Source organism: Osmerus eperlanus, chromosome 19 (assembly GCF_963692335.1).
Source record: "Osmerus eperlanus chromosome 19, fOsmEpe2.1, whole genome shotgun sequence".
NCBI classification, from domain to species: Eukaryota; Metazoa; Chordata; class Actinopteri; order Osmeriformes; family Osmeridae; genus Osmerus; species Osmerus eperlanus.
Window position 1 is genome coordinate 2,656,563 of NC_085036.1, and position 24,631 is coordinate 2,681,193.

The 24,631-nt window shown below is 41.0% G+C and overlaps 1 protein-coding gene across 1 annotated transcript; it reads left to right on the forward strand.

The window, feature by feature from the left end:
• Positions 1-670: 670 nt before the first annotated feature.
• Positions 671-24,232, forward strand: pde9ab (phosphodiesterase 9ab). Its single transcript, XM_062485066.1, has 19 exons — positions 671-791; positions 1,136-1,267; positions 1,988-2,058; positions 12,459-12,536; positions 12,942-12,985; positions 16,405-16,459; positions 16,601-16,671; positions 16,923-17,010; positions 17,236-17,317; positions 17,813-17,887; positions 18,002-18,088; positions 18,214-18,318; positions 19,228-19,310; positions 22,449-22,605; positions 22,725-22,838; positions 23,267-23,371; positions 23,483-23,611; positions 23,810-23,905; positions 24,153-24,232. The coding sequence occupies exons 2-19, from the start codon at positions 1,199-1,201 to the stop codon at positions 24,201-24,203; spliced, it is 1,560 nt and encodes a 519-aa protein (XP_062341050.1). The 5' UTR covers positions 671-791; positions 1,136-1,198; the 3' UTR covers positions 24,204-24,232.
• Positions 24,233-24,631: the final 399 nt, after the last annotated feature.

Consider the following 24,631-nt stretch of genomic DNA (forward strand, 5'->3'; position numbering starts at 1 on the left):
GACTTGAACTTAAATCTTAAACATGCTTGTGGTATCAAAAAGTACTAATAGAAAAATTACCATGAACAATGTTAGGATGTTTGTTTTTTTGGGGGGGAGTGGAAGACTTGAAGGTGACATTTGATGTGCAATTCACTAAAAGTATGTATGAATACTAAAGTAACAAACGAATCATCATAAATAAAAATAAATGTTCATATTATTTACAAGCCCCAAATAGATTTTTTTTAAACAACAGAAAAAAAGCAGTTATAACATGATATACTTGTGCATTTGTAATTTCCTGTTCAGAAAGGTTGAAACCATCATGGACTTCTATCACCACCTGGCTCTTTCTTTTTCTTGATCCTTAATTAAACCAAGGGTCAAAGCAACTATTCTTTATTAATTATTTCTCAAATCAGACACTGATTTGAGAGTGTCTGATTTGCCCAGACACCTGTTATGTATCATTTCTTATTTATATAACCAAATTGAATGAGTATTACTGAATCAAACCTTCAAAGCTGTAACAGAGACCGAGGAAGGTGGGAATGATTCCATCTCCTAGGTGTACAGTGATCAGGATGTGTGCTTTCTAAAGGGAGGTAATGACATGAAAGAGTCAAGGGACAGCCTACTTTGCCGTAGTAACGGGTCCCCTAGCAACAGAGTGTATGTGTGTGTGGAAGGGTTATATTTAAGGGGATTATAGTAGGTTCTTCCTCAGGTTTGAATGTTGTGAGGACTTAACCACAGTTCATCTGCAGCAGTGTGTAAGGGAAAGGCTGTTGCATTTGGCAGTGATACAGGTACTGTAGTTTTAATTAAGCTTATTTTTTCATCCATTCCTTTGAAATGTACAATTACGTACGATTTAACAAGTTTTTTGTGTTTTTTTGCTGGTAATTAATGTTTTATTTCAGTAATAATTATTCCAAATAATTGTAATGTAAGTGTGTCTATTTCACACTTAAAAATTGTACTTAAAAGTAATTGCAGCAAACTGTTGAAAACATTGACACAAAAAAACGAATGAATGTTATAGAATGAATGAATATATGAACTATAAAATGTTAGTGAGATGATAAAAACAGAACCTTGGCTTACGTTAGGCTGTGGATTCAATCCAGTTCTTGTATTGGGTGGATAACAGGTGAGCATTCAGGGACCAGTAGGTGAACTACAATACAGGTGACCTTTGGGTCTGAAGGTCAGCATGGGTTCCAGTTCCTCATCATATGCGCCCCAAAAAATTTACCTGGATGTGGATGGGAAAGTGCAAAGGGTATGTGAACGTGATCTTTCTACCAGGGTTTTCCTGCAGCTTGGCCTACTAATGTAATGGTAACGTTCATTTGAACAATCGATCTGTGTGTTCAGCGTTGTTTTTCAGTAATGTGAGCTGTTTATTTTGGTTGTGTTAATTTGACCAATCAGATGAGTGATCTTGCTTGGAGCAGCGAAACAAGATATGAAAAGTAGTTAATGTTGTTTTGAGGTCCAAATACCAGAATTAGTTTTGACATTGTAATTGTAGTAGTTTTATTCATAAGACATCCATGGAGTCTTGTTGATTTTTACATCTGTGACAAATGAGTAACCATAATTCACTGACTGAAGTTAACATTTTCTCAAGCCAATGTCTGTGGGTCAAATGTCAGGTCATGTTAAAAATAAAGACAAGAGGTGACGTGCGTCACAGATGGTTGTGACACAAGGGTTGAAGCGACACCTGGAGAGAACATGCCCCCTTCTCAGCAGTTGTTTACTGTTCATTCAGCCTGTTTGTGTAAACCCACTTCACCTTAATAACCTTAATAGGCGTGAAATGTGCTTTCTGTGCTTTTATTTACGCTACCATCATAATTCCAAAATTGTCCCCGGGTGTCCTCCTGTACAGTGTCTGCTTACAGTGTTAGTGCTTACAGTGTTTTAGTGTTCAGTATATTGTGCAACTACTAACGTACATAATGTTACTGAGAAAATATTTTTTATCTGTTTTCAGGTGATTTTCAGTCGGTACTGTAGCCCTTCTGACATCCGAGAACTTCTGTGCTCCTCTTCAAACATAGCAAGGTCTGTGGCATTTCTCTCTCAATATCTTTTACTTTCTTACTCTTTATTTCTCTCTTTCTGTCTCTCTATTTCTCTCTCTCACACACACACAGACATGCACTCACAACTAAATATAGCTGCAAGCAGCGATGTGGGTTCCTCTGCAAAATGGCAAAATATTATAAACATGTACACTGTTGAAGATGGAGAGTTGGACAACGAGAGCAAAAAACTACTTCATGTGTGGCCAACAACAATAGGCTGAATGGGGATTTGAACTCATGAGCATAAGGTCACAAGTCAGTCTCTCTATCCTCTCTGCTACACACCAACTGTTGATATTGTATGAGTAGAAAGGGCAGATTAAGAGCTTTGGTCAGCTTTGGGACAAAAGTTAAGAAACGGTTGACATTTCAACCAATGTGGACACTTACATAAATACACCCCTTTCAGACATTTTGTATTGTATTTCTCATTCAATTTCACCCTCTATAAAGACACATCTGCCCGCACACTATCCCCATCCATGCGGTTTCCCTCTCTCCCAGCGCAGGTCATGCCAAAGCAGAAATGCTGCAGCAGCCGCATGAGGTTTAGATGTAGTCCAAAAACTACCTCCCACAATCAATACATATCAACCGCAACATTGTTTTCAAACTTTCTAAAAAATGGCTTGAAAACCACGGATATTCACTTTCTTCTTGAGTAGATCTCAAGAATAGCCTCACAGGCAACTGGCTAGTGTACTGCCCACGTCCAGCTCCTTGCGAGTGTAGCCTCTGATAATAAAATAGCCAACTCTCTCTTCCGATTAAACTACACAACATGCACACTCTGGGTGACCAACAAGATTATATTAACTAACAAACAATAGGTGCGTTCGACATGAACTGACTTCATGCAGCGCTGCAGCCGGCTGCAGGCGGCTGACTTGAAACAGTGAATTCTGGTTAGACTTTCTGTCCGACTTGAGACGGCGCCGAGGCTAGGTCACTGTGACGTAGCCATCAAAGTACCATGAGATCGATTCGAGAACTGCCGGCTGTGTAGCCGAGCCAGAGAATGTCTAATATAGAGAGAACCATAGATATATATAAACACTAGATGTCTCGTCCGCGTTGCCCGACAACGGAGTCGAACGTCCGCACATGACGGCCATCTTGCTACAGTCAACTCGCTCACCCATAACATTGTGTTGATGCTACATGTACTTTTTAAATGACCATAACTTGCTCAATTTTCAACTGATTTTGAAACGGTTTGGTTTGTTATCAACGTCAGAGATGTCGGTATGCCACTGCATACTTATGAATAATGATGTTATTAAAAAAAAAAATAGAATAGAAGTATGCAGTGGCATAACGACATCTCTGACGTTGATAACAAACCAAACCGTTTCAAAATCGGTTGAAAATTGAGCAAGTTATGGTCATTTAAAAAGTACATGTAGATTCAACACAATGTTATGGGTGAGCGAGTTGACTGTAGCAAGATGGCCACCATGTGCGGACGTTCTAGACTCCGCCGTAAGACATCTAGGCTGTCTACTTCGAGCACTGACTTTCAGTGCTTAGGGCGCTTACACTGACAGAACCAGCAGAATTCAGTGCACTGAAAGTACCCGGATGACGCACTGCAAACGGTCAAAAAATGCAGTGTACAACGATGGACACTACTCGCCCTAAACGGGCGCCATATTGGCTACGTGGCGGAAGAGGAGGAGCCCTTTCGGCAGCTTTTCATTTCTAAAATAATGGCGGACGAAATGACTCGCGAGCAGATTCGCCTTACGCCTGGGACACACTGGCTGCCAAGCGCCCGGACGCGCCGCGCAGCGCCACGATCGGCTACGATCGGCTACGACTGAGCAAAAGCTGTTCACACCAGACGCGCATTTCTCCGCCCCGGTCACCAAGCCTTTCAGCTACTCTGAGCTTTCCTTTACGCTGACATGGTACATAAACATGACATTGGCTATATCCCAGCATTGATCCTTAATTTGCGTTGTTCTTTTTTTTTTTTTTTTGCTGGGGGGTCATACAACAACTCCCTGTGGTTTTCAACTTCGAGAATTCATTTGATGCTGATTTTAGAAATCGACTTTGGGGTTCTCTCTCGGTAGGCTATGTCTGCGTGTGTGTTGTGTGCAACGCGTGACAACTCGTTTCTCTCAAACAAACAAAACAACTACGGGCATGCTAGCTCAACGGATCAATCCGTTTATTTTCATTCGTTTTCATCAGGGTAAACACATGTAAAGGACGTTCGTTACCAACATTGTGTAATTATAAAGTCTACAACTTTACAAATGTTCACCTTAGTCTACAATTAATGGAGTAAAATCTTAATAACATGTTTTTTTATTCAAATATATCAACTAATATGGTGTATTTCATCATCCTGCAGCCGATTTCGCAAGCGTCTCGCGAAAAAAATCGACCAGCTGCCGAAACGATCGCTGCAGATTGCAGGCAATCGCGGCGCTTTGCAGCCAGTGTGGTCGGTCCCATTTGATAACATGGGCGCCGAAAGAAAAAAGGAGGCGCTTCCAGGCGCGTCGCAGCCGATCGCAGGCAGTGTGTCCCAGGCGTTAGATTCGCGGGTGTCACAATCAGATTTGCGTCCGTCACTTCCCGCCAAGTGGTTTTAACTTAAGTGTTCCATTTGAGACAGCACTACTCATTTACATTTACATTTAGTCATTTAGCAGACGCTCTTATCCAGAGCGACTTACAGTAAGTACAGGGACATTGTGGAAGAAATTGGGATTTCCTGTGTGCTTACATTATTCACTAATTTATAGAACTAGTCATTGGATACTAGTTAGTACGTTCTCATGTAAGCTTGCTATTAATAAGAGTATATTGTGTCTATGTGTCAGGGTTAATAGATGTTCGGGGTCAGGAGAAAGTACTGGCTAAACGTTCCTTGTCATGACTACAAGGAGAGCTCCAACTATGAACTCTCTAGTCTGAGAGTTGTCATGTGTTGGGAGCTGTGAATCTCTTTCTCTGAGACTGTTGAAACGTCATTACTGCCTGACTGTCACAATCTATGTTTACATTCTTGTGCCCTATAAAAGATGGTCCTCCGGCTTTCGGAGCGGAGAGAGACCTGGTTGAGACCTAAGCTTGGTGTTGTGTTGTCATTTATGGTCAGAAGACTGGTTTTCTCTCCCAATCTGCAGATTGATAAATACTTATTAAAATCCAGAACTCAACTGAACTTAGTCACTCCGTTTATGAAGAGACGGACAAAACACTTTCTTCATCAACATTCTCCCCGAGGCAAGTAGGGTGAAGTGCCTTGCCCAAGGACACAACGTCATTCGGCACAGCCGGGAATCAAACTGGCAACCTTCAGATTACTTGCCCGACTCCCTCACCGCTCAGCCACCTGACTCCCCCAGCGACGGAGTGCACTGTATTGCAGTGCACTGTATTGCAGTGTACTTAGTAAAGTGCGCGGTAGTAGACACAGCCCTAGTGTTTATATATATCTATGGAGAGAACTGCCACTCTCGGGAAACTTCCGGGTTCTGAACTGGTTGCAGTTCAACTCTAGTTCCATATGAGGGCGCTAACAGTCGAGTGCAGAATGAATGGAGGTCTACAGAGCTATACCCCTCAAAATCCACTTTTCTCAGGATATAATTTTTTGTCTAGTAATTTCAATTCTGAATTCGAAAGGGGAGGCAAAAAAAATACACACCGCTGGGTTATATATTTTTTTTAAGTCGCCTTTCTGTTCTAAAAATCCTTTTAAAATGTCATTGACGTCATACGATCAGAGATACTGCTTGACGGCAAGCTCTGGTTACTTCCACTTTTCTCTCGAGGCATCGACAACACAGCTGACAGGTTAGGCTCACCCTGTCAATACACATGCTAGAAAGAGTTTTGGTTTGCTAATGTTGTTGCTAATGTTGCTAATGCTCTGACATTCTGGTTCTGCTTCGGATGCCATCAAGCGGGATCTCTGGTCGTAGTCAGTCCTTCACTAACCAATCAGCATTCGTTAGCATAATGCTAGCCTGTTATGGGCAACAACGACTTACCCTGTAAGAAATCGAAAGGACATAAGTACTCGTTGATTCAACTTTCGACCTGTAATCCATGTTGAACATGTAAAAACTACAATCAAATCTGAGATTTCTCAACGACAATCAGGTAAAAGAGACAAATTTAGCCGTTTAGCTCCATAGACTCCCATTCATTCTGCACTCGACCGCGATCACTCCCAGTGGAACTCTGGTGGAAATGCAACAAAATTCGGTACAATGGGGCTTAATAGGGAGTGGCCAGGCTCTCCATAAACAGGCTCTGGCCGAGCGCATTTTCTCAAGAGCAACTGCAAGGGTTATAATGACGACACAGCTATTTCATGATTGGCCAGACTCACACACGACAACTTTGACGTGTGTTTTGTAATTATTCTGACACCTTCAGTTTCGCCAACGCTCAAATCTGGAGTTTAATTGAATAAAAAATGTGTTGAAGAAAGGGTTTTAGTCGGCCTCTTCACTAACGGAAAGACTAAGTTTAATTATAAATAAAGCAAACAGCGCTTGATCGGCCATGACTGACGTCAACGCAGCAAACCACAAGAAGCTGGAATGTCCGACTTTACAGAGCCATTTTCAACTCCTCCCCGACTGCAAGCGGCTACTCTCGCCGGTCGTTTCATGCAGCCGCAGTCCATGTCGAACGCACCTAATAACATTACAACCATCTAACTGAACAAAGACAACAACTGAAATCCCTCGCATGGCCGTTGTAACCTAACTATTTTCCACAAGTCTTTGCGTTTTTTGACATGCCGCACTGCATGCTGGGTACTCAAGAGCGCTGACAGCTGATTATCTAGCTGTGCTCCGACTGCGTGATATGACGAGATGCTAGTGATGCGCTAAGGTCTCTGAGTCTCCTGCATTAACAAGTTCTGCTCGATTAGCAAGCTATTTTTACTAATGTTTTGTTAGCTATTGAATGGTAATGCAAGCTAGCTAAAAACAATATTAGTTAGCTTGGCTAAACTGGTTTTCATAGCAACAGAAATCAACAAATCAGATCTGTCGAACTTTATTCAGAAAGGGGGGGATCTGTATTTTTTACTCTACTCTTAACGCATGACTATGTTTAACTTAATGTCTGCACCTCTCTGTCACCAACTGTCTCTGGAGTGGAGGGTGGGGGCTTCATATCCAACAAATTACACCCCTGAACTTTTAAAACAGATCTAATGGCCTACTACAATTGTAAATATCCTATGGCTTCTTCTCCAATTGGGCCTCGATACAATGTCATCTAATATTTTCTTCCCATTCTGCACAGTTTTTGGGGACTTTCCACACCAGCACCCTTTGCCTAGTCCCTCTATTCTGCCCTACTACATGTGTTTTCCAACACCAGTTACAATCAACCCTGGGCAGGGACGGCACCAGAGAATTTTTAATACAGGTGCTGAGGAGGTGCTAGATCATTGACAGGGGGAGCTGCGCAATTATATATACATAAATACTATTAATAAAGAAGCAGTACTTCTCTTGAGTGGTTTTTATTCAGATGAATAATCATTGGATTCAGGTCAAAAGTCTATCACTTGAACTGGTTTCATCACTTTAAGACACTCAAAGTCAGCAGCTTGGCATACTGGGACATGGAAAGGATTAAACATTTAGACTTTCATCAAAGTAAAAAATGCTGGTTTGTCCTTTTTCATCAATGTCCTCAAAAAAGCAGGCTAAAGAGCTACTGTGTCTGTGGGGTGACTGTCTCTGGAGGGCTGGCAGGCATGGGCAAGTAGGGCCTCCAGATCCTGTAAAAGTGAAGAAAGGATCCATGTCAGTTCAGTTGTGAAAAACGAAGCTTTTTCCATCTACACTTGACATAAACTACAGTTTTGACTGTGAAATGCAGTGGCATTACTTGAGCTTGAATCCAAATGTGTTGACCCGATGGAGACCCATGCAAAGTCACTCAAAACACGGGTTCGATTCCAGGCTCTGGCAAGAGTATTTAGCTCTAAACTGGTCAAAACCAGTTAACACATCTGACAAAAGACCAGGGGCCCGTTCTCCGTACGTCGCTTATTACATCCGAGATCAAATGACACATCCAAGATGACATCATCTTGCTTATCATGATCTGGCTTATTCGGTTCTTCGAACACACTTGTTTATGATTAGTATAGCTGGATTGAGTTATACGTTGGTCTAAAAGGGGGTATGTATCGATAGTAGAAACCTTGATCAGCAACGCTGCTATTGGCTGCTCACATAAGTCTATGGCTGCTCACCGTGGCCAAATGAGCGCCCTGTTTTTTCCGTAACAGAGCCAACAGAGCAACAGCTTGCTCGAAGCTTACTCCGAATTTGAAGATTTTATCAGAACGCCAGGGAACACCTCAAAGTCTGCAAAATCCAAGAAAGAGGGCTGGCAAAAAGTAGCAGACCAAATTAAATGTAGAGGAGTGACGCGTTTTATCGCTTATTACAGTAAGCTATAGGCCTATGTTTTTTTTATTTTCATACTTCCATATTTTCATTTATCATCTTTAATGTCATATGATGTGGTTTCAACAAATGTATTATGTAATTGACACCCTCACAAAAAAACGATAGGCTATCCTCTCAAAAAGTATAGGCTAGCATATCGCGCTGTGCTTAAGGAGCCTATCTATCACGCAATGAGCAATTAATTCGGTTTCATGTTAAATTCTGCTAATTATTCTTGCACCTTCTGCAACAGGTTCCTGTAGTAAAAACGGACAAGACATGTCTGTGACAGACTTCCTGTATCACCTCAGCTTGTAAAGCCTCAATATAATCGTGTTTACATAAATTAAACCTGCTCCCGAGCAGGTTTAAGTTACGGACCTGTTGCTATGACAGCAAGTCCAGGATGAGCTTCGAAGAACCGAACAATCCAAGATAATGACAAATCGTCAACAATCAAATTCAGCTAACTGAGTTAGCGAAGTACGGAGAACGGGCCCCTGGTCGACCTTTGCCTGTAAACAGTGATTCTGACTGTCAGAGACCTTTAAATAGCCTGCTACTGAAATTGGCAAAACTAGCCTGGCTAACGTAGGTCGCTTTCTCAGGGCATATGACGAATGAAACAGGCTCGCCTTGAAAAATCAGATATACTGGCTATCTTTAGCAGGCCCTTGTCTACAAAAAGCAGTCTTCCCTGACGTTTTTGGAGTAGAATTGAGTGAAATACAAAATTGTTTACACACTGCAAGTGGGCGAGCCCAGAGCCATAGAAAAAGAGTTGCGACACTTCCATAGACTCCCATTGTTATCGAGGAATGCGGAAGTAAAGCGTGTCACATGCGACCTGTAGTTCCAAACATTGCATTTTCCACCGTTCAACCCCATTCATTTTCAGTGTCTCCGAAGCAAGTTAGCTGGTAAATTGATGAAAATCCTTCATTTTTTCATATTTTTACCACCACATATCAATTGCTATTAGTAGTATTTCATATAGCTAGCTTAAGATAAAGTTTATTGTAAGATTATAGCTTGTTTGATTCGAAACGCAGTTAGAGCTAGACTGTAGGTCTAGTATCTAACATAAGCAACACTTTTACTGAAGCTAGCTAGAGAGCATGTGTATCATAACCAGAAGTCAGTTGCCTTATAGTCTGTCAAATTAGTTCTCGTTATTGGTGTTCGTTGGCATACAAAGTAAGTCTTCTATATAGCTCTTATTAGCCTAGTTAGTAGAGCTAGCAACAATGAATTGCAGATTAAGCGGTCCGAAGCAAGTTAGCTGGTAAATTTACAAAAATCCTGCATTTTTTTCATATTTCGACCACCACGTATCAATTGTTATTAGTAGTATTTTATATAGCCAGCTTTAGTTAAAGTTTATCGTAAGCTTGTGAACGCTAGATTCTAAATGCAGTTGGAGCTAGACTATAGGTCTACGTAAGCAACACTTTTACTCTAGCGAGCTGTACATGTAGGAAGATCACCGGATCACTACAAACAAAAGGAGTGGAAGAACACTGGACATATTGTACAATAAAATGTTTTATTGAATGCAGTTGGTTGCCTTGTTTATTCTGTTCTATTTACCAAACTCCTTTCTTGTCTTGAGCAGTTGCTGGTGATAATGGTTATTCAACTTGCATCAAGTACTACAAATGTAAGTGTTGTTAATGTGGTAAATTGTAAGTGGGCTGATGAATAAAAAAACGTTTAACAAGTCCCATTTACTTCAACAGTCGAAGGTTAAACGTTAAGTGGAACAATATATTCCTCATTAGGCTACTGTTTGGTATGTACAGTACAGTACAGTTGGTACAGTATGGTAGCTAGCATAGCCATTTCTAGCTCTGCTTCACAATATTGCGTTATGTATTATACGTTCATGTAATACATACATGTTAATAAAGTATCAGACATACATGATACAACACACCAGTAACCAATTGACATTGTGTTAATATACCGAAAATGTCCGTGAATCGAGATGGTGCTGCTGTCTGTCCCGCCGAAAACCATTCAAACTGGTTGACGGCAGTGGGAGTTTTGTTTAACTACAGCAAGCTACCAGAACTACGTGACAAAAAAAGCTCTAGCTTTTTTCCTGTGTTTCACTGGCAGTGAGTGTTCACAATGTTGTATTTCACTCCATTCTACACCAAACACGTCAGGGAGGACTGCCTTTTGTAGATACGAGTCTGCTGAAGATAGCCAGAATATCGGATTTATTTAACTGAGCCTGTTTCATTCATCATTTTCCTGAGAAAGTGACTTCCGTTGGCCAGCTTCATTGAAAACCATTCAAACCGGTTGACAGCAGTGGGGTTTTTTGGAACTACAGTGAGCTACATGAACCACGTGATCACGTGTCGGCGAGATCAAAGCGTGTCGCAACTCTCTTTTTCTATGGCTCTGGGCGAGCCGAGTCTGACTGAGGCTAACATCAAAACAATGTACCCCCGGGACACAGTATCTCTAATCCACAAATCACAAAAATAATCGGAGCATCTGGCTAAAAGCACAATTCCCACATCTCCTAAAGGCTGCCCTCCTCGACCTTTTTTGTGTAGACCTAACTGTAAAATGGTGAACTTATGAACATGACGCAACCAAAACATGGCTGCCGCCTAAGCCTATATGCGGTCTCCCTGGCGCATAGGCTTATAACAAAGACTTTCACGCCCCAAATCAAAATTCTGAGCCGACAGGTCTGTGGGGAATTGCTTTTTCTCCTAAAGGCTGCCCTCCTCGACCTTTTTGATGAACAATTCGCCGAGATTCAAAAGGACTCACTAATTAAAAACACAGAGGAAAAAAGCTAGAGCTACAGCAGCTACTTTTTGAGTTCGGTCTTCCGTCACTTCAGACTCACGATCTAAAGGTCTAAAAGTGCTAAAACCTTCACCATAATTCAAGAGTAGTGTACTTTCACGAACCCAATCATTGATTCTAGCTTAAAATGTGTAAAAATAGGACTTACCGAACGTGGCTGCCTCTAACACATCAAGCGATTCCAGTTGAAAACAACAATGGCCGCCGAATAATCATTTATATTCGTAAAGGCGAGCTGCGATTGGAAGCGAAATGAAACAGGGGCTAAAAACCGAGGGTGGGGGCTTGGTCAGCACACAATTTCCAGAAAGGATGTGTGTGCATCACGCCAAACTCACGCGTGTGTCAAGTAGGGTGACCACCTGTCCCGCTTTGCGCTGTATCGCACAACATTTTCAATATGGGACGTGCGGGACAACGCAAAGCGCGACAGGTGGTCACCCTAGTGTCAAGGGGCAGAATGAGTCTGAGAATTTGGAGCACACGCGCTGTGGAGCAATTCAATTGAATTCAATCATATATTGACATGAAACCAACCAACCAGTGAAATTGCGTATGGTACTTCAGAATGATGTCATCTTGAAGGCACAAAGGTTTGAAAAACCATCAGTCAAAATTATATTTGATTTATTAACACATAGATATTGTGGCAATGTGGAAATTTACATAAATACACTTCTTTCAGTCATTTTGTATTGCATTCCTTATTCAATTTCACCCTATAGAAAGACATGTATTCTACAAATCTGTAACAATTTTCAAGTCGATTGGATCTATGGTTCATGAGGAGAAGGGTTTTGAAGGTTGCGGAGAAGAGGAAAAATAATAATAATAGGAATACTAACAAAAACAATAGGTTCCCTCCTACCGGAGGAACCCTAATAAACAATGTTAGCTCATTATGCTAGCCAACCAACATGACTCATCCTGCTAGTGCCCTTGAGACTGCATTAGGGACCTTCTTGTCTTAAAGGGTCGTCCACAAAAGTTTTTTTAATTCCATGATTTCCTTTTCCACTCAAGCATGCAGATATAACTGTCTCACAAAATCAGTCCATCATCCTGCTTTGATGCGTGTTTGGTTTATCCATAGGAACACTGCTATAATGCTGGTGGACTCAGAGGGAGCGCTTATTTCCATAGATCCCACCATGCCCACCAACACTCCAAAGTAAGAAAATGCTACTTTTATTAGTTTTATTTATAAAGTTTTTTTTACGTTAAATGTAAAAAAGTCTTATGACTGAAACTATAGGATAGACAGCCAGCTTTTGCGTATCATTTAACTTACTGTCTGAAGCAAATACTGTCTAACTACACAATACGCTAACATTGCAGTTACACAGGGACTATGATGATTTGTTATGGTATTGTGGAATAGTTGTGACATGCTGAAGTAGATGTAAATATTCACCACTTGATAATGCCCCCATTCCAGGATCTATTTTGATTTGATGTTATAACATATGCCACTAAACCATAGTACCAAAACATAGTCATTGAAATGTACCAACTCGAAAGTTTGATGACTTTCTTTCAGGAAAATCACATCATATTTGTGTTTTTGTCTTTTCAGCTCCTTATACAAGGTAATGCCTCAGTCAGCTGGCCAGGTGGGGGGTAAGCAGAAACATTTATTAGGCACATTTTATTTGCTTTTAATGTATTATGGTTGGTATTTTTATACAATTATATTTAAATAAATATAGCTGCAAGCAGCGATGCGGGTTCCTCCGCAAAATGGCAAAATATTATAAACATGTACACTGTAGAAGATCGAGACTTGGACAACAAGAGAGCAAAACGACTTCATGTTTGGCCAACAACAATAGGCTGAATGGGCATTTGAACTCATGAGCATAAGGTTACAAGTCAGTCTGTCTATCCTCTGCTACACACCAACTGTTGAGATTTGATGAATAGAAGTGGCAGAGTATTACCTTTGGTCAGCTTTGGGACAAAGGTTAAGAAACGGTTGACATTTCAATGTCAAATTGCATGAAATTGCATATTGTACTACTTCCGAATGTCATCTCGAAGCCAATAAGGTTTGAAAAACCATCAGTCAAAATGATATGTGAATTTATTGACACAAACATATTGAGGCAATGTGGACATTTACATAAATACACCCCTTTCAGACATTTTGTATTGCATTTCTTATTCCATTTCACCCAATATAAAGACACATCTGCCCACACACAACTTCCATCCATGCTATTTCCCTCTCTCCCAGCACAGGTCATCCCAAGGCAGAAATGCTGCGGCGGCCGCATGAGGTTTAGAGATAGTCCAAAAACATGCCTCCCACAATTGACACATTTTAACCACAGTACTCTTTTCAAACATTCCCCAAGATGGCTGTATAACCACAGATATTGTAACTCTTCTTGAGTTGATCTCTTTCAGTCAATGCACAATTAACAATAGTCATGTGGGCAACTGGGCTAGGGCAGAGCTCATGTTCAGCTCCTTGCGAGAATAGCCTATGGCAGTACAGCAGCCGACTCTGGTCCCATTAAAATACACAACATGCACAAACAGGGTGACCAACAAGATTATATTAACTGAGAAACAATAACATTACAAACATCTAACTGAACAAACACAACCACTGAAATCCCTTGCACGGCTGTTGTAACCGCACTATGTTCCACAAGTCTTTGCCTATTTGACATACCGCACTGCATGCTGGGTACACAAGGGGCGCTGACGCTGATTATCTAGCTGTGCTCCGACTGTGTGATTTGAGTATTAGCTTTGGTCAGCTTTAGGACAAAGGTTAAGAAACGGTTGACATTTCAAGATGAAATTGCACATGGTATTTCAGAATGATGTCATCCTGTTTAACTAAACAGATAATCAAAATTATGACAGGCCAAAAGACTGTGGCTGGATTTGAACCTGTGACCTTGCTCCTTGCAGTGCACTGTCTTAGCCTACTGAGCTATTCTCAGTGTTGAGAACCATTGTGGTCAGTTACTGTATAGAAAAGTAAGCTATTTGTCCTGTGGCAAGCATTATAAGATTTGGCTGAAGTTTAAACAGCTGTAATTCAGTGATCTTTTGAGATATCAAGGCAGGGGCAGGCAGGGCAGGCCAGGCCAGCTTGAATCCAAATGTGTTGGAGACCCAATGCAAAGTCACTCAAAACACTGGTTCGATTCCAGGCTCTAGCAAGAGTATTTAGCTCTAATCAGAATCAGAATTGGTGTTTATTCGCCATGAAAGTTTGCACAAACAAGGAATTTACTTTGGCAGGAGAGCCTACCTAGGCAGCCATTTTCGGCACCAACTAGAAAGTTACAGCATAACATGAGGAGAGGGGAGGAGAGAAAAAGGCAACCCCCAGACAATGCTCCTAGAGGAGTACAGTGTGGGAACAGGCAAAAACTTCAGCACATAAGCCCAACAACATTTACAAAAACACGTGACTTGCAACGGGGTGGGGGGGGGGGGGGTAGACAAGCAGCATCCGGACCTGCAGTCATGGTAGGCGCTGGACACAGACCCACCATCCACCCAAAACTGGTCAATATACACATCTGACCAAAGACCAGCTCGACCTTTGCGCGACCAAAACATGGCTGCCGCCTAAGCCTATGCGGTCTCCCTGGCGCATAGGCTTATTACAAAGACTTTCACGCCCCAAATAAAAATTCTGAGCCGACAGGTCTGTGGGGAATTGCTTTTTCTCCTAAAGGCTGCCCTCCTCGACCTTTTTGATGAACAATTCGCTGAGATGCAAAATGACTCACTAATTAAAAACACAGAGGAAAAAAGCTAGAGCTACAGCAGCTACTTTTCGAGTTCGGTCTTCCGTCACTTCAGACTCACGATCTAAAGGTCTAAAAGTGCTAAAACCTTCACCATAATTCAAGAGTAGTGTACTTTCACGAACCCAATCATTGATTCTAGCTTAAAATGTGTAAAAATAGGACTTACCGAACGTGGCTGCCTCCAACACGGCTATCAGGCGATTCCAGTTGAAAACAACAATGGCCGCGCCAGGTGGTCACCCTAGTGTCAAGGGGCAGAATGAGTCTGAGAATTTGGAGCACGCGCGCTGTGGAGCAATTCAATTGAATTCAATCATATATTGACATATCAAGGTGAAATTGCGTATGGTACTTCAGAAGGATGTCATCTTGAAGGCACAAAGGTTTGAAAAACCATCAGTCAAAATTATATTTGATTTATTAACACAAAGATATTGTGGCAATGTGGACATTTACATAAATACACTTCTTTCAGCCATTTTGTATTGCATTTCTTATTCAATTTCACCCTATAGAAAGACATGTATTCTACAAATCTGTAACAATTTACAAGTCGATTGGATCTATGGTTCATGAGGAGAAGGGTTTTGAAGGTTGTACCAAATTTGGACAGTACAGCAAAATCTATCATGGCGGACCTTATGGGTTCTTGAGGCTTTTTTGTTCCCATGAGAAATAAGGCATGTATACCAATTTTCAGGCATTTTGGAATAATGGGGCGCTGGGGAAATCACGTAGACTTTGGGCGTGGCTTATAGCGCCACCTATGGGCGTACATGGGCCATTAGCGGTCTGGGAGTAGTGAGTGACCTGGTGTATCATTGGGCCAAATTTGAAAAAATCGGGTCAAGGACTTTTTGAGCTATTGAGCCATTTAGCGGAGAAGAGGAAAAAAAATAATAATAATAGGAATACTAACAAAAACAATAGGTTTCCTCCTACCGGAGGAACCCTAATAATAGGAATACTAACAAAAACAATAGGTTTCCTCCTACCGGAGGAACCCTAGTAATACGAATACTAACAAAAACAATAGGTTCCCTCCTACCGGAGGAACCCTAATAATACGAATACTAACAAAAACAATAGGTTTCCTCCTACCGGAGGAACCTTAAATATGGCTATATTTACTTCATCTGGAATATACATTTACTCTCAAAGTTTAGAATAGGTAGGGGGGGAAAGCACAAACACAAAAATAGGAACAGAAAGAAAATACATTCGTAAATACATAAACAAATCCAATTTCTTCTTTGTCAGATAAGGAAGACATGTTCCAGAATGTTCTATCCCAAGTTGCTGAGCAGTTTAGCAGGTAATGCAACAGTTGTACTTGCCATTGCCCCTCAGCAGCTTTGAACATGTTAAAAAGAAAACATTTCCTTGAGTGGAAAAAGCAACACAAGCTCTCCATGGAAATGTACAAATGCATTTTTCTTGTATTTTTTTCTTTTAGAGCTTTTAGGATCAACGAGTTAAAGACGGAGGTGACCAACAGACTGGCCATGCTGGAGAAGAGAGTGGAGTGTGAGTTAGGATGTTATTGTGGTATCTCTGATCAAGTATTAGTACTAGGACATGAACAGAAATCAATTTTTTCTTGTACAGCATGTCTTTTGATCAGTGACTCTTTAAGGTTTAAACTGCATCAGTGTTTCCATGTTGTCATGCTACAAACTATCATTAAAAGGAAATTCACCGAGGTTTGTCTCAAGGATCTACAAAAAATAGTTGTTTCACTTTTTACTCTGTAAACTAACAGTTTGTACATGTTTCAGTGGAAGGCCTGAAGGTCATTGAGATTGAAAAGTGTAAGAACGACCTGAGGAAACTGAGAGACGAGATGACTTCCAAGGGAGGAGCAAGGTCAGGGAAATCAAGATCTTTGTTGCTGTTTTGACCAACTTAACTATTTAAGTTTTTTCCAAGGTGATATGCAATAGGCTTACTAAACCTGCCATTATGTTTACTAAAACCGCCCTGTTACCATTTTTTAAACTCCTACAACCTTGAAATTAAAGGATTTAGTTTTCATCGTTTTCATAAGTTGTTACTTATTTATAAACCCCATGTCTCACCATCTGTTCTCAGGGTGACATGTGGCTGCAAATATAGCTTCACAGAAGATGGAAAGAAGCTGTCGCCAAGGCGTGACGTTTCAAACTACCCAAAGGTAAAATTCTGTTTAAAAAGACACTGCTACTGTGGTGACCATTTATCCTGCAGGAGTGTCCCATTTGTTAGTCACATTGTTGGCGTTGACTGGGGGTTCTTTGACGCTTGCCATATGAAATAAAGGAATAAAGGAGATCCAAAGAGGTCCAAGTACCGTTGTATGTGGTTGGTTTATTTAAATTTAACTTGTGGTTTGAAAATAAATAAATAAATAATGCCTTAGAGCACAAAGAGCAGCGAGGCCTATCCTCGACCAAACAAGCCAGCAGAATGCAAGGTCAAAAGCTGTGTGCTCCCAGTCAGCCGCACCTCCAACAGGTCACTCTCCTATTTAACGGCCTTTTGACCTGTAGAGGGCACAAACTCTCAGCCGTGTGAGGCAAATGCAAGCATTAAAGTAACATATAAAATAAAACACAGAAATGGCTCCTACAGCTACACTGTCATGGTGGACAGAAGAAACACCACTAACTGTTTGTCCATTTGTCTACAGTACACTCTATCTCAGGAGACCATTGAAGCCCTTAAGAAGCCAACATTTGATGTCTGGCACTGGGAACACAATGAGGTTGGAGTTCTCGCATTCCTAAAACAAACATCATGTGTATTAAGGACCAAGATATACCAGACACATTTTATGTTCTGACGAAACTTGTGTTTACTATGTATCTCCAATGTGTAGATGTTGAGTTGCTTGGAGTACATGTACCACGACCTCGGCCTTGTCAAAGAATTCAACATGAACCCCATCACACTCAAACGATGGCTGGTAAGGTTCAGCATTATATAATTTAGTCTATCAAAACAGTATACAGTATAGTACTGATTTAGAGTCACGGTGTGACACATCTGGTTATTACATGGGAACAGTGCATTTCTCATTCTGTGTTTCAGCTGGGCATCCAGGAGAATTATCGCAGCAACCCTTTCCATAACTTCCGCCACTGCTTCTGTGTCAGTCAGATGATGTATGGGATGATCCACCTCTGTAAACTCCAGGTGAGGATACAGGACAGACAGTATTGTCTGTTTTGTAGATGTGGTATGTTGTGACTTAATTGCCTGCTTATCTTATTTTATGCACTTGCATGTTTACATGTGTATTGAGTAAGTGTTTGAGAGTATGTGTCCATTTGTGACTTTGAGTGCTGTGTGTGTGGGGGCTTGTTGAACAATTTGTGTGAGGATAAGAAATGTCCACAAGAATAGTAAAACAAGGCAAAATGTAAAAGATTGTATTTTTTCCCCTTACCTGTATTGGTATTTATCCATCCAAATGGTTTTTAGTGTGAGTTGCCAAGTTTTGGAGATATGGGCCACGAGATGTCTGCCTTCTCTCGAATATATTGGAACTGGATTGAGCTAGTCATGTGGTACTCAAAGTCCCCCCCCCCCCCAGGGTGCGAATTACGGGAGGGTTTGGGGGGGGTCTGACCCTCCTAATTAAGACTTGGACCCCCCCAAAAGAGGTAAAAACAACAGGTCGGGGGGGTTGATACATGCTCTGGAGAAGAAGTTGACCCCCCCCCCCCCCCATTGTCATTGTATAATTCGCACTCTGCCCCCCCATGACCTGGTTACTCAAGATAATCTACAGATCTTGTTGAGAGCAGTTACATGTAACTATTGTCTTTCTACCAAACTACACCCACCAACCGTATCACGAGAAAGGAGCACAAGCCATTCATCCATGGGGAGATGTACTCACGGTTGTCAGTTGAAATTTGGTAGAAAGAAAATAGATGCTAATATCTCCAAAATTCTGCAACTCACACCAAAACAATCTAGATGGATGGATAGCACTACATTTTGGGGTTAACCATCCCTTTAAGGTTAGGGATAGTTCACTTTAATTGTGAGTCCCCACAAGAATAGCAAGACAAACTTTTATTTGTGTATGTTTCTCAGGAGAGGCTGACCATGACTGACATGTGCATCCTCATGACAGCTGCTGTGTGTCATGACCTGGACCACCCTGGCTATAACAACACGTAAGTCAAATAAAAATGTAAAAACAACTAGAAAGTGCATTTCCTGCAGAAAATGCGTTGGAATGCTGAAAGATGAATTTATTTATTTTTAATTGCTGAAAATACAGAAATTAGAAAATAATTTTTTTAATGAATTTCAAAAATGTGAGTCACACAAAAGAGGCAGTGTGGAAGCTGAACTGCATCATCTAACAAAGCTAAGTGCTTAAATACAATGCGGGAGAATACGTTTGAACGTTGTGAAGCAATCGAAGAAATAGTTGAATTTCAAGAGGCAGAACTGCATCATCTAACAAAGCTAAGAGCTTAAAGATCCTGTAAAGTGGAATTAAAAACGAGTTTCAAGTTCACCACACCACAGAATAATGTGTTATTAACTACCCATCCAAATTCGAATGAAAAAAAACACAGACAAGTATGATAAATTAGGCTTTGAAATCGTAAGAAAATCAGCAGTCTTCTCTGTTCGAGACTGGGGTGGCGTATCGCCTGAAGGAGCTGAAGCTCGGCCCCCTCTCTCAAGTAAGCTACCTACGACCCAGATAATGGACGCTACGTCAAGCCGAACAATACAGTATAGAATTAGAATGTATTTGTTCAATGAGTGAAACATACAGATGCATATAAATGAAATATTCCCCTGAGCTGTAACACAGGAGTAAACATTTACAGCAGAGACAGCAGACAGTGAGCTCTCCAACTACTTCTAGCACATTAGCTACCATTTCACCAAAATACCATAATTCTACACCGAGTAGCCTAATATCAAGTTAGCGGTTTGCACTAATTATAGCAGAGATACCTCTGGAAAAGTTATCTAGTATAATTATAACAAGCACATAGAACTGAGTGATGAACTGCTGGTGGCGGTGGATGGTCCAGGTGCGACCAGAGGATGAACGGCCGGGGGGGGGCGATGCTCGGTACGGCTCCGCGCTGCAAGAGAAGCCGTGTGTTGGTGAACCCCGTCTGTCTCTGGTCCATGTTAAAACTGTCCGCCGTGAAATGGTCAGTGGCGCATAGGCGGCTGTTGGAGTTTATCCGAAGCTTTCCATGAGCTGGCTCTTCACAAATTCTATCCACCTATTTTTCCTTTCATTATCAACAGGGAACTTAAATGGCGTTGCAGCGCAGCTGGAGTTCTTGCATCCAGGGAAGATGCAGTTGCGGGTGGTGGGAGACATCCTGAAGCTAGCTAGCTAGCTGATGTAAGCTACAATAACAGTACAGCAGGAGGAGCCATTCAGTGATCTGACGTAGATGGGGCAAAATGACGTAGATAGGGCATTTTTTGGCTCCGCCCATTAAAACCTGATCTGAAAACGAAAGAGAAACTGTTCTTCGGTCTAACTCCACATTTCAGTGCGACAAAGTTTTAGCGCTTTGCACATGCTTTCAGGAACTCATTTCACACGTATATAATGTACTTAGAAGCAAAACATGGAATTTACTTTACAGGATCTTTAAATAGCCTACAATGCGGGAGAAGCTGAAAGCTGAACTGTTAAACAGAAGAAAAAGTAGGCTAGCTAGTCGTAACAAGAATATTATAGTTTTAACAGCTGAAATTATAGTTGGGATCGTAATAGCGTTTACTCGGCTTTCTCAGTAGGATTCAATGTGTTGATTGCCTACAGGAAGACACGGCGACACTTTGTTGCAGAAGGATGATGGTGCAAGTTTTGTCCGTGGAGCATACAACGATTAATAAAAAGACACACGTAAACGGAGTAGCCTAATCGTATTATTGGCATAAACCGACAATTGCTAGTAATCGGGTTTCTCATGGTCAAGTGAACGCACTCAATGGCGTAGTAGAACAAAACAGTTCCATTAGCAATAGTAGTAAAAGAGATATTAGCAGCACCTGCAGAGTCACCTCTTGTAAATTGTATTAGGTTGAAATACTATCAAACTCTGTCTTGTGACTCCACTAATACCAATCACCTGTGTGAGAGACTGAGTGGTGCGTGTCTGTCGTTGCCACGGTGATGGTGCAGCTATGATTGCTAACGCGCTGAGGGCAGAGAATAACAGAAATGTAGCTAGAATCCACACCTCAAACAAGTTAACCTAGACGCAAAACTATACGTCCAATCAAAAAAATAAGGATATTTTCCGAGACCCAAGACTCTGCCAAAACCAGAGATGTCCTTTATAATTCTGTGCGGTCAGAAATACGACTCTACCGGCAGTTTCAAAATCTTCTTTTTGCTTTCTCTGACGATTTTGTCACCAGATTTTCATTGGTCTCTATGGGGCGAGAGTTGGACTTTGTTTCGCTTTCGTGGGGCTCTGAACAAATGTGTACGTCTGTTGGATTCAACAGACTACTGTCTACGACCAGCACAAATTTAGCTATCTATTGATCCAAAAACAAAGCATGAAGAGCGAAAATTGTGGCAATGCTGGCAAACTAGAAATATTTTTTCAACGACATCCAAAGCTCCCATCCACTCTAAGCGTTTCAGTCTGCACTCTAGGCTTTCACGTACACACCCATGTAAATCTCAGAAACGGTTTGAAAAAGTCATGAAACATAATCAGTGATATTGAAAAAAGTTGATTAGATATCAAAAAGCTGAATTATTTAAAAATATAGGTTTTTTCAACATTTTAAAGTTTAAATGGTGGCTCTACTTGAAAGATTGAGGAAGAAGAAGGATTTGGAAGTTGAAGAAGTTTAAAGAAGTCTGAGAGGAATTGAAAGAACTCCATTGGAAACCCATGTTAAAAATATTATGAATATTGATTTAGATTAATTCAAGCATAAGAGGTACAAAGTTGAAAAGATATAGCAGTCATAGCCTGAAACGGCTGAATTTTTTGATAGCTGAACGGTTTTAATAGCTGAAGATTTGAAGGCGCTGAAAGGTGTCGCGGAAGAAATAGAATAATAATATTAAGAAGTTGAATAAAGATTCAAAGAATAATACTTGGAATGCTGAAGCAGCATTCCAACAATTAAAGTCTGTTTTGCTTGAAGCAATACTTTTCCTATTTACTAATATTGCAAGTAAAGTCATTTTAATAGCATTGCTATCTTAACACAAAGTTATCCTCATCAGATATCCATGCAGTCAAAGCATATTGTATTAGCTAGATGCTATCAGGAAATTGTTGACTGTATGTTGCCAGGTACCAGATCAACGCTCGTACAGAGCTAGCGGTGCGCTACAACGATATCTCTCCCCTTGAGAACCATCACTGCGCAGTGACCTTCCAGATCATCTCTATGCCTGAGTGTAACATCTTTGCTAACATTGAGTCAGAGGCCTTCAAGCAAATACGCCAGGTTCATTCGTGGCTCCTTCACAGTCACACAGATAACATTCATAGTGTTGTTAACATTAATAATAAAACATTGGGCTGGGACAGGTATGGTAATTTTTTTGTCATTTTGCCCCATTACAGGCTATCATCACTCTCATCTTGGCTACTGACATGGCAAGACATGGGGAGATATTGGATTCCTTCAAACAGAAAGTGGACAACTTTGGTTTCACTAACGATGAGCATGTAACTTGTGTATGTAGTAAACAAAGGCCTCCTGAAGAATGTTACACACCATGTGTAATGTGATGTTTTGTTCCAAAAATGTATTACATTTACATTTAGTAGACGCTCTTATCCAGAGTACAGGGACATTTCCCCCGAGGCAAGTAGGGTGAAGTGCCTTGCCCAAGGACACAACGTCATTTTTGCACGGCCGGGAATCGAACCAGCGACTTTCTGATTACTAGCCCGATTCTCTAACCACTCAGCCACCTGACTCCCTTTTATTTATGATAAAAGTATTAACATGTACTCCACACGTTACTAGGAGCAGTAATGTTCACCCAGGTATTGATGACATGTATAATGCACACAATAAGTAGTGTACATTTTGAATGTCTATTGCATGTATACATAGGATATGTATTGATATATTCCCTGTCTTTCCTGTGTGCATGCAGCTAAAGATGGTTCTTATTAAATGCTGTGACATCTCCAATGAGGTGAGGCCTACAGAAGTGGCTGAACCTTGGGTGGATTGTCTACTGGAAGAGTACTTTATGCAGGTGAGTGAATCGTACCATAATTGTGAATGAAAAGGTTAAACTCAAATTTTTCATTGTTCAAACTGAAATTCACACTTGATAGCTGCTTGAGTATGTGTTAATTTGGTCCAGAGTGATAGAGAGAAGTCAGAGGGTCTGCCTGTGGCTCCTTTTATGGATCGGGACAAAGTCACCAAACCCACTGCCCAAATTGGCTTCATCAAATTTGTCCTCATTCCCATGTTTGAGACTGTAATGAAGGTGGGTCATGTTTAAGACAGACAGACAGACACCTATATACACATACACACACGCACACACACACACACACTTACACAGACATAAACAGACACTTGTTGAAAGTGAGACAGCGTGAAAATGTCCAAAAGAAAATGAAGACACTAACAATTGACAACATCTTGCATTAATTGGTATCAACCATCTACTGCATCTGTACAGCTCTTCCCCCAGATAGAGGAGATTATGTTGCAACCATTGCGGGATTCCCGAGACCACTACGAGGAACTGAAACAGATTGACGATGCCATGACTGAGGTACAGTTCAGCCCTTCACCTCACACCACATGAACCTATTGTCATGTTCATTTCCTTTCAATTCAGTCATATTTAATCATTCTTAAATAATAAATAAATATATGGGAATTATTTTCTTTTTTTAAATTCAACATTGAAATACACCAGAGTAGTACTGATAATAGTTATTGGTTCTTACCCTGCCTGCATTATTGAATGAAATTAGCGCACAAATGCTAACCTGAAGGTGTGTCTTTTGTTCTATGAGGCACAGAAGAAAAAAAGTGAGAGCATGTCATTAGGCGGGAAGAAGAAGTAGACTTTTCCGTCAAACTCAGTGTTGTAAGTGTAAGTAAGTTTAAACAATAGATGTGACAAGTACCCTCCTTTCTCACTCTTTGACACATCCCTGTCAATAGTTGCCATTTCAGACCTAGCGAATGGTCAGTGTGTTCTAGCTATGTTCTTGACTGTGTGTAAAGTAGCTTCATAGGTTAGCTTCAGTTCCAGGAGACTGAGGACATCTTGTGGATGTTACAGCATTTGCAGAATGAAAACCTGGACATTGTGACATTGCAGGCATGGACGGTTCTCTTGCTGCACAAACACAATTGACCTTTATACTGATGATAAGCTGTTTTAGTCCTTGATTGCAAACAAAGCAACACGCTGAAAAAGACTGCTGACAGACTGAATTCCATCAATACCACTATCAAAATATAGCTGCAAGCAGCGATGCGGGTTCCT